The 11347-nt window shown below is 45.6% G+C and overlaps 1 protein-coding gene across 2 annotated transcripts in view; it reads right to left on the bottom strand.

Annotated features, from left to right (window-relative positions):
* The window catches only part of AGAP1 (ArfGAP with GTPase domain, ankyrin repeat and PH domain 1), a 650920-nt gene that overhangs the window by 68718 nt on the left and 570855 nt on the right, over positions 1 to 11347 (bottom strand). For both annotated transcript variants that reach the window (XM_011980281.1, XM_011980282.1), the window contains one exon: positions 9926 to 10148. In XM_011980281.1, coding sequence (XP_011835671.1) covers positions 9926 to 10148 — 223 coding nt within the window. The remainder of the gene's footprint in view (positions 1 to 9925; positions 10149 to 11347) is intronic.

Genomic DNA, 11347 nt, shown 5'->3' with positions numbered 1-11347 from the left:
ATAAGGTCTTGTTATGTTGCCCAGGCTGGTTTTGAACTCCCAGCTTCAAGTAATCTTCCAGCCTCAGCCTCCAAAAAACATTGGGATTTAAGGCATGAGCCACTGCACCTGGCCTTTTTGATTTTTTAAGAGTCAGAGTTGTGCTCTGTTCCCCAGGCTGGAAAGTGGTGGTGCAATTGTGGCCCACTGCAGCCTTGAAATCCTGGGCTTGAGCAATCCTCCTGCCTTAGCCTCTTGAGTAGCTGGGACTACAGGCCTGTGCCACCATGGCCAGCTAAGAGTTTTGCATATTGATCTTGTATCCTTCAATTTGGCTTAACTTGTTTCTTGTGGGTTCCTTAGGATTTTCTACATAAAAGATTGTATCATCTGGAAATGGAGGTAGTTTTACTTCTTCTTTTCAAATCTGGTTGCCTTTGGTTTCTTCTTCTTGCCTAACTCCCTGGTTTGAACCTTCAGTATAATGCTGAACAAATCTGGTGATATTCTTGTCTTGTTCGTGATCTTAGGGGAAAAGCCTGCAGTACTTCACCATAAAGTACCATGTTAGCTGTGGGGTTTTTAGAGATGTCCTTTATCAGGTTCAGCAAATTTCCTTTTATTCCTAGTTTGCTGAGTGTTTGTTACCAGGAAAGGGCAATGGGTTTTGTCAAATGTATTTTCTGCATCCCTTGAAAAGATTATGTTTTTTCTCTCTTTACTGTATTAATGTGGTATATTACATTGACTGATTTCTGTGTGTTGAACCAACCTTGCCTTCCTTGCATTCAATGCCACCTGATCACAGAGTATAATCCTCTTGCAGATGCTCTCTGGCTGTAACATCTGCTGGATATGCTAGGCCAGACAACAGTCTGGTAAAGGAAGAAAACAGAAGACTTGGGTCTCAAGAAGTGAGGAATGAAGTCCAGGGACTTGGACTAAGACAGTGAGTTCACAGGTGAGATTGTGGACTTTAATTTTTCCTACTTAGTGCAGACCAGAGTGTCTCAAACTTTAATGTGCATAAGAATTACCTAGAGAGTTAAAACACACCACTGGACCCTACCCCCTAGGGATGCTGACTGAGTAAGCCTGGGTGGGGCTCAAGAATATACCTTCCTATGTGATACTGATGCTACGATAAACCACTACATAGATACAAAGCAAAATAAACATGGACCACATCTTCCATATCAGCAGGTCCTCCACAACCACTGGGGAGGGCATGGACCACTTGTCCCTCTCACTGCCAGTATGCATGACCCAGACCTCAAAGCTGATTGTGTCTTCCAGATAAAAAGGAAGCCCAGGAAACTTCATAAATATTATTTTCTTTTAGCACTAATCTACATAATTAAGTGGGTGGAAAAATGACTAGTCTCTTCTTAGAAATGAGGAATTACCCTTCTTTTAAAAAAATTGAAATGGCAGAAGATGCTAGGCATGAAACCAGAACCAGGAACTTTGTGGCCTGAGATATGGCTCATATTGTACCATGCAGATAATAAACATGATTGTGAGGTCTCTGCAATATAGGCTTTACATTCCCAAAAGGCAGTGTTGGGTCAGGGACATGAGTAGGATGTGGTTTTGTGAAACATGGGGGCTCTAACACTGCACCTGTGTGGGTGGATCTCAACATTTTACAGTTCTCAGTGCTGTTTTTTAGTGGAAGCTCTTAGGATTAGCACTGGTGGAAGAGAATTTAGACTTTAGAATCATGGCTGTGTGACTTAAAAGGTCAGGTTTTGGCCAGCCACACTGGCTCATGCCTGTAATCCCGGCACTTTGGGGGGCCAAGGCAGGCGATCACTTGAGGTCAGGAGTTTGAGACCAGCCTGGCTAACGTGTCAAAACCCTAAAAATATATTTTCTACTAAAATGTATTTCTCTACTAAAAATACAAAAATTAGCTGGCTGTGGTGGTACACGCCTGTAATCCCAGCTGCTTGGGAGGTTGAGGTAGGAGAATCGCTTGAACCTAGGAGATGGAGGTCGCAGTGAGCCAAGATTGTGCCACCGCACTCTAGCCTGGGCAGCAGAGCGAGATGCCAACTAAAAAAAAAGAAAAAAAAAAGTCAAGTTTGCTACATGAATGTAAACTAAAATGGAAGAGGCTTTATGATTACTTACATTACTGTAAGTGAAGCTACTGTACAGTGGAAAGACACTGTAGTTATATTATTATACATAAGTTTGCACTACTTATTTAATAAGTTTGACACACGATGGCTACTGAGATAGAAACTGACCAGGGGCGAGTGGCAGGGGATGCTGCTAAATATGTCGGTTCTCTCAATGCCACTACTGACATGGATTTGGCAGAAAAGGAACAGGAGCAGCAGCAGGACTGCAGAGCGGCATCTGGAGTCAGATCCTGGTGCCTGCAGTCTGACCCGTGCTCCCACGTGACCCTGGCACACTCCTGGGAATGGGGATAATCCAAGCACACAGGGCACTGCAAGCTCCGGCCATGGCTCCTCTTCATTATGAAGAAGAAGAAAGAGAAAAGTGCCCTAGAAGACAGAGAATCCCTGGTACAAAATAAGCAAAACACCACTGAAAGACAGGGCCCCTTAGAAAATGCTCGACTGCTGGAGGAATCAAAATGAGGCCATATTTATTGGCCCATGTTATATAATTCAAGCCTAAAAAGGTTAATCTTCCCATTCCATTCCTTCACCTACTCCCACAAGTAGACACGGGCTTGAACGTGGTCAGGACACCTGGAAGCCAGCTGCTGCCTGCTGATGACTTGCCTTCTCATCTGCTAGGGGTAGTAAGAATTCTTAAGCATCAGAAACTCCTTAATTGTCATGACGGTCATATTTCAGAACGTAAATGATAAGGATTTTCAACCCAAGACAGCTCTGTGGTAGCAAAGCCGGCTCCCAGCACACACTGGTGTCTTGCAGGATCAAACAAATAACTGGGGTTCGTGTGCGGCAGGCGGCATGATAAACCGAGAGCACCATTCTGTCCGTCTGGTTCAAAGGCAAATGTAAGTACAGTTATCCTTTCAAAAGCAGATCCCATTATACTTAACCTCATGGAGAATCTTCTTAGAATCACCGTTCTTATAATTAGAGCCAGTCTTTACGGAGAGCTTGCTCGAATTCCCACCAAGCTCCCTGCGGAGGTTCACTAGATGCACTGCTGTATCTGTTGTCAAGTGTAATCTATAGGTATTATTTTAAAGGCAGTGTTAACGTACTTCTCATTTGTACATTTTCCTAATTGGCTTAATATTTATAGCAGAATATTTCTGATCCGGGCCCGGAGCTCTAGTAAACTGAAGCATATTTAGCAGTGTGCTAATGAGGACCATCCAGTCATGAAGGGTGGCTAAGTGAGTTATGGTTCTCTCGGTCTGATTCCAAGTTGGCTTGCTAAGAGAAGTTGCTAAAATATCTTAAGTAAAGGCTGAGGTCCCCGAGCAGCTGTTGCGTTTGCAGAGCTGAGAATGTATAAACTTTATTGGTAGTAAACGTCACTCCTGCAAGCGACGGTGTGCCTGCAAACCCACGGCTCCTTGGAGGAGTCTGCCACTGTCGTGGCTTGAGCAGGGCATAGACCCCGCCTGGACGGGGAAACTAGGAGGGTGGACCCGCTCTGCGGCTGGGGCCAGGGCATGCCCACTGACAGGCACGCCGTGGTGACAGAAATTCACTTTGAGTTGCAATTAGTGGCACTGTCATTTTCGGGGGCTCCTGCCAATTAATTAAGCCTGTCAAATAGAAAAACCACAGCGTTCACATGATAATTTATATTGGAAGAGACGAGCCTCACAGAGCACAGCGGCCTCCTCCACAAACAGAATTCTCCCTCAGAGCACTGAAAGAAGCACATGAAAACAAGGCACACAAAACCACACGCCAAAGTGTGCATGTGTGTACGTGTAGGGGGGTCTGCACGGGAAGAAGAAAGTTAAACTGTCCTTGCTGTAATTGTTAACTCTGATCGCCGGAGTAGAAGACAGGCTGATTAAAACTCCAAACGAGCCCCCAGCTCCCTGAACCCTCTGCGTCCGGGATGATAGAATCAGAGGAGTTTATTCATACCATTAAGCCCCAGAGAACTTAATTGAAAGAAGAGCACAGCCCGGACCTTGACAAGCGGGAGGTCACAGTAATTGCTGCCGGACATATTTAACATTAAGATAATCAGGCCATTAATTACCCTTTGGATCATTAAATCAGCCAGTTGCAAAATGAAATTTCTGCCTCTATTACTCACTTGAGAGACCACAGGGGTGGCCTTTAATTTATCAGTGAGCTTGAGATACAAAGGCTGGGGCTGGGGGAGGGCAGCCGGGGAGGGGGCCCGGGCCCGGCAGTGGCGGCAGGGGCAGGGCATCAATCCGCCATGCTCGGTGATCGTGGCAAATTAACTAGGTAAGATAACCTCCGCTTCCAAAGGCAGGAGCTGGGGGTATGTAAATAGATGAGGGCAGACAGGGAGATCAGAGTCTGCACACCACTTAGCAGGATAATAAAGGAAATCATCCTTGATTATCAGTGCTAATTTGGACACTGCCGGTAGCTTGTTATGCGTGTTCTGAGTAGCATTTAATTAATTCAATTGCTTGTTAATGAGGGAAGTGACATGTGGGGAGCAGATGCCACCCAACTGCAGATGGACTCTGGTCATCGCGGCAAAGTCCTTTTTTAATTTTTTTTTCTCCTTTCTCCCCCTCCCCATTTTTTTTTTTTTTAAAGAAAGAAAATAGGAAAAGGTGTCAAGCATAGAGGAACACTCAAAAGAGACAAAACATTGACCTCAGCAGGCCAAGAACTGTTGAAAAATAATAAGATGAGACAATCCTGGGGCTGTGTGGGCAGTCGTGTTCCCTGAGGCCACATTTGGAACAGTGCATCTTTATGCCAGAAATTTGAGCCCGAGATTACTATATTGTGATCTTATGATCAAACCTAACAAGACAAAGACACAGCCAAGTGGTACTGCTTTTAATATCTCAGAGTTAGCTGTAGGGATCCAATTATTTTCAGTTTGGATACATTTCCCCTTTATCAATATCTCCATGTGCATAAATAAGATGAAAGTAGAGTTCCAGAATCAAAGAGAGACGGAACTCACATCACTGGGCAGACTTGTTCCATCTGGAAGTGTACGGCCAGTCTCTCCCACGCAGATTTCTGATGTCTGGCCCCAAATCTTCCTATCGAAGGCGACATCTTTTTATAGGTTAAAGACGAGAAGGGAGTTTAGGCACGGAGGTGAACTTACAAATAACGGGGGGAAGAAAAAGAGAAAGGATGCTAAAAAAGGGAAAAGAACACGTACTAAATCAGCAAACTCGGTTCCCTTCCAAGTGGCATCAAAGAGGTAATGGGTGATTTCAGTTGCGCTTAGAGCTCCTCTCATGGGCTCTTTCAGGGAATTGAAAACACTGTTCTCCACTTCCAGGTTCCTTTGATTTCCTGGCCCAAATCAGCAGGCTCCCAAACCCCCGTGTAAACAGGCTACCTGCACTGAAATGCAAATAGCAGCGAGTCCCTGCAGGGCCTTGGGGGCCAAATGCTTTGACACCGGGACGCAGAGATGGGAGACGCAGCTTCTTGCAGAATGAGGCTTCTGCCAAGAGGAATGAGGCACCAGAGGGCTCTGCTCCGTCTTGCTAGGAAATCACTTGCACTGCAGCCAATCCCAAATGTTTTTAAGTGCAATGGGGACAACAACAAAGAACAACGGGCCAGGGCGCTGCCGTGCAGCCCCGGAAACACTGCTGTGCCAGGGAGAGAGGATGAGAGGATGGAGAGAGGGAGAGAGGATGTGCGTGGACGGGTTTACTGAGACGGCTTTGCTGGTGCTGCAAACGTCAAAGCCCCAGTTTCACTCACATGAGGAATTCCAAGGCCCCGAAGGAGCAAGAGCACCTGACATGTGTTCCATGATGACGAGTTCCCGCTTTCACTCAGTTACTCATTCAATCATTCATTCATGCAGGAGACATTCGCTCCACTGCTTCAACATCTTCACCTCTGAGCTTATTACTCTTGCCTTTGAAAGGCTCACCAAGGAGCTTGGCAACTTCTCCCTACAGTAACACCATGTGCCTCTAACACTGGAACCCAGAGCCCTGCCTGGCTGGTAGCCCCCGGCCCTGCTGCTCAATGCCCTACAACACACTATGCTATGGTACCACACAAATACACAAGCCAGGTGTTATAAGTCCTGTCCTACACACAGCTGACTGCTCCCTTCTTAAACCCCTAAAACCTAGTTAGTTCTGTCCACTGTTACTACGTCACCACCACTTCAACATCCCCACTTAAAATCAGTATTTTAAGTGTGTGCTTAAATGGTATCAATAGCAATTAGAGAGGGGAATTCTGATTCTACCCCAGATGTAGTTAATTGTTGTAGCATTGATCTGTTCTCTAACGCGCTTCTTTCTCCAAATTAAACCCCCATTACAGAGGGGGACGAAGGGCGTCCTCTCCCCTCCTGTGACAATAAATTTAATATCGAATGCACTGGGAAAAAATGGCAGTTGTTGCAGAATCCATCCAAAAAGATTTTTTTTTCTTCCTGGGAGTAATTAAAAGATGCTTTTCTTGACTAATGATTCCCCCGTTTAGGAATGGGAAGTCAATACTGCTTCAGCCGTCAGCTTCGATTGATCATGATGCTGCTCAAGTTTGAACGGCAGTTCTCAGGGCGGCAGAGATTCACCAGAACCAATTATAAGCCGTCCGAAGCTGCCCTAATCAGGGGTGCAGGGACACGGCAGAGGCCGGCTGTCCAGGGCGCCTGCTGTCCTAACTGGCCGCACAAATAGGTGACTCCAGTGTGTGGCAGTCTCTTTGGGGGAAGATCTGCTGTGTTCTACTTCCCCATGGTCTTGAATTTTGTGTGTGTGTGTGTGTGTGTGTGTGTGTGTGTGTTTGGGGGTGGGGGCAGGCGGAATGACGCATTTCTAATTATATTCCACTGTCAGAATGAATCTTCTGCACAAGATGGAATGGACCAGAGCTCCTCGGGAAAACAGCTGAGCCCTTTTTCAAAGAATTACACCGAATATATTGCACTTGGCTTTTCCTTCGATACAGATAAAAATTTATTAAAATATTTCTTTTTGGTATTACCTCAGGGCCACATTAAAAGAACCTTCCAGCTGTTTCTCCTAACAATCACAGGTTCTGCAGAGACCAGGAGGAGTGGAGGGAGCGGGGAGGGGGGAGCGGGGGTGGCTTCGAAAGGCAGAATCTTCTCACGTCATGGACAGAACTGCATGCGGAGATTCCAGCCCCTGCTGTCACTTTCCCATTTTCTATTGAGGAGGTGGTGAAGGTGGTGGGAGTCTGAATTTCTACTCTGTTATTGGGCTGGGTGTGTTTTGCTTTGGACAGTGTAGTTAAGGCTTCCCGCATGTTCCACCAGGACCCCGGCCTTCCAGCTGGAAGGGACATAGACCTTGCTGGCTGCCTTTAGTCCTCTTGGGAACAGGTGGGACAGACAGAACCCATGAAGAGACAAACCCCTCCCCTCTCCCCTGCCCCCAGGGTTGCTTTTAAAGTGCCTGGCTCAGAGGCCCTTCCTGCTTCTGCTCTTTGGGCCTCCCCCATCCCCGCTCCTCCTCATTCATGGGAGGCTGCCATCCACGGTGCTGGACTCACCGACATGCACACCTCCCCACGGGCCAAGCCCGCACCCGCCGAGGCCACTCCCATCCTCCAACCAGCCTTCCCACCTGGTCCCCTGGCTGCGGCCACGGGAATCACTCCCTATTCCAGCTCAGATGCCATCTCTCCAGTGACACTTCCCAGAACGCACCTACTGCCAGCACTCTCCTGAGCCCTGGCATCCTCAGGCGGCCCTGAGAACCTTCACCAATCACCAGGGAACTGCAATCATCACTTACTGTTTCTTTTCTACCAGAAAGTGCTCAATGATTATTTGCTGATTTTCACTGAAAACAAAACTCCCCAGGAAAACTACCACAGGCACAAAGAAACATTCAATTCTTGTATGTGTTTATCTTCTTGGGTGCGAAGGGAATTTGGAAATTCCACAGTTACCTTCAGCAACAGCAGGGAACCACATCACCAACACCACAGTCTCGGAGAGGAGTTACAACTCAGCACTGCTCTTTAGGAAAGCTATGGTGACTGAAGAAAAGATGGGACTGACCCGCAACCACTGCACTTGTGAGAAAGCAAGTCTCGGCAATAGGTCTCTAAAATACAATGATGTGATGTATGTAACACTGGAAAAAAGACTGGGCTCTACACTCAAGAACTTAATTCAAGGATGCAAATTAGAACTATGAAATACCTGTGCACACACAATCTTCCTTTATAAATGAAGATGAAATTATAAAATATTTATCAGGTAAAACATGAACCCATATATTTGCTTCTAATAATTCTAAATTGTTTCTAAATTGTAATGGATGGATAAACAAACTTTTCTAATAATTCAGGGTATTAAAAATAGTGAATGTGCTTCTTTTACATATAAAGAGTAAGATGCATCGTTTTTTCCAACTTATTTCAATGTTTTCTGCAGTCATACATTCAGCTCAATCTAATTTCCAATCATTTTTCATTTTCAGACCCAGGTTTCCTCCAATGTTATTATCTTTTAAAAAATAGGTATTAAAACATGAATTCATGTTTTAAGCATGTCCACAGTTGATGACCCAGCCGATTTCTATGGTAGTGTTAAATTGAGAAAAATAATTTTTAAAGTCCACAATTTCTTCAGTTTGTAAGAAACTTACCCCTGTTTACACTATAGAGCATAACTCATAAAGTGCTCATGTATCAAAACCATGCAATTTTAAACAAATACGTTCTTTGCACCTTTCCTGTCCTCCCCACTACCACAGAATCCCTCATACGGAGAGCAAGATGAGTAACACACCAGCTTCATTCTCTCCAGTGAGCCAAAGGTGGCACCACAAATTCATTTTTCAGTGTTAATGAACTGAAGTCCACCAGCCCTTCTCACGTTCTTACTGCTCTGCAGTAGAAACCGGTTTCTGTGGCTGAACCACAGATTACCACTTGAACTTTCATTGTATCTGATCAGCAGCAAAACAAATCAGAGGAACCTAAAAAGTACCAGCGATGGGAGACCTCTCCTCTCCCTTCATCTCTTCAGACACCTGAGAGGCAAACACTGACAGCAAACCTCAAACCCCTACTTCCTATTGTGGGGGGAAAAACACAGCACCTGGGCAACCCTGGAAGCCACTTGCTTTAGACAAGCACGGAGATGAAATGCTCTATTCTGCCTCCACGCCATACGCCTTCTCGGAAGACATGCCATTTTATCACCTCTTAGGAACATTAAATATGTATGTGTACTCAAAAACGGTTTATAATAGCTGTAAATGAAAAATGAGAAACTAAACGGCCTCAAAATAAATGCGTTTTTTACACTGTTTAACAATTAACATTAATGAGGAGTTACACCATACATTATGCTGAACTTGGTTGACTAAATGTGTTAGAGATATATTTTAGAAAATAAAATATATTTTGTTACCATAAAAATAACTTTTGTGTGATGGTGGCGGGGGGGAGTGACAGACCAGATGCTTATCAAAGCTATAAGAATAACAAAATTAAAGGATCAAAAATTCATAATTAGTGTCAACGGCACAGCTTATGCCTATTAGAAATGTATTAATTAAAGTAATATATTCATAAGGTTAGAAGCTTAATACATTTCTAAGAGGGGGAGAGAAATCCCCAAGGCCTAAAAACAAACATAAAAAATTAAGGAGTGTGAATTATCCACGTCTGCTTAAGACCAATTTTAAACACCGACATTCCTATGCCGGATGAATCAGAACTCCTGAACTCCTACAGGTTATCAGGACCATCCCAACTGTGGCTGTCATTACGATCACTTCCAGTTGCCTAACTGTTGGCAAAGGTGTCGGGAGCCAGGCATCTTCCAAAGTTCCTACCTTGTGGAGTCTACTGAGGGTTTCGTCCGCCCCTGGCTGCTCTCCTCCCAGACGCTGTTGGCTAGCTCGTTCCCGATGGACGACATCACCTTGATGAGCTCGATTGGCCAGTCATCCAGGTCCAGAGATCGGACTCGGGAAAGGTGGGTGCCAAGATTCCGGTGGATCCCTGAGCACTCGATGCACATGAGGGCTCCCAAGTTCAAACTGGCCCAGTTAGGATCTATGGGAAGAGGAACAGAATGCTAAATGCAATCAGACCATCATCTCTCATTCCAACTGTCCTTAGAAATACAAGGCCACGAATCAGTCAAACTTCGCGTTGACAGGCTCTTCCTAGAACCACATCCATGGCTAGAAGAAATGCTCCCTAGCCAGTGCTCAGTCCTGTTTGAGGTGTCCCAAACGACTGGCAGTTGGTAGTAGCTTTAGAACACATTTGGCTGAAGCCAAAGCCTTGGAATTTCCCACACAATAAATAATTGACAGCGTTGGTTTGGATAGAAAAGATGCACTTTCCCATACGTCACAGCAGCTTTCACCTTGAGAGGGCTGACCTGTACGGGAAAAAAACACGTGTGACTCGGCATCCACTGGGGACAGCTGCTGCCGAGGAGAAGTGCTGAGGGGCAGCTGGGTGACACCGTGACTCTGGTCATTCCCTTATTGCTACCTCTGCAGCCACTGGCACATCAAAGTTTCCAGGAGGTACACAACGGGCATGCTTGCAAATTTCAAAGATGAGAGAGAGGTACACTACAGTGAAAAAATATCGTTTTCAGTGATCTTATTTAACTATAGCTACTGAAGCAGCTGCACCGTGGGCAAGGCCCTTTGGTGGGGTTATCACGCAGCGCAACCAACGCTGACTTGCAGAATGAATGGTGACAGGCTTTGGGCTGTGAAACTAGACCAAGGACTAGTGTAAGGATTGTGCAGGACAAGAAATGGGTTCAGACAGCAGCACTGGGACCCCGGAACTGGAGCATTCACTGCGTGAAACTGGCTGGCATCATCAAAAGACCAAGAACTCAGGCCCAGGTTGACTTCATGCTAGAATCTACAGCTGATGTGCCGAGATGGGGTTGACCTTGAGAGTCAATGGCTTTCACCGCTGTAAGTAGACACGGCTTACTCACCTGGGAACAGGCAATGTTTACTCCGGGCACACTTGAATAGTCAACAAAAGACCAAGTAGCTCAGGTCACATTTGACTCACTGGGGAGACATCTTTTGTTTTATAAATGTCAAGTGACCAGCAATAGCGTTACGCCAGTTGATCAGAAATCAGAAAACCAGTCCTTTATTTAACATCTACTGCACGTGCAAGAAGGCAGTGATAGATACCACAAGAAATGTGAGAAGACGCTGGGTGCGGTGGCTCATGCCTGTAATCCCAGCACTTTGGGAGGCCGAGATGGG

This window comes from Mandrillus leucophaeus, unplaced genomic scaffold (genome assembly GCF_000951045.1).
Source record: "Mandrillus leucophaeus isolate KB7577 unplaced genomic scaffold, Mleu.le_1.0 Scaffold21, whole genome shotgun sequence".
NCBI lineage: Eukaryota > Metazoa > Chordata > Mammalia > Primates > Cercopithecidae > Mandrillus > Mandrillus leucophaeus.
The sequence above is the reverse complement of the archived record's forward strand: the minus strand, read 5'-3'. Positions and strand labels throughout refer to the sequence as shown.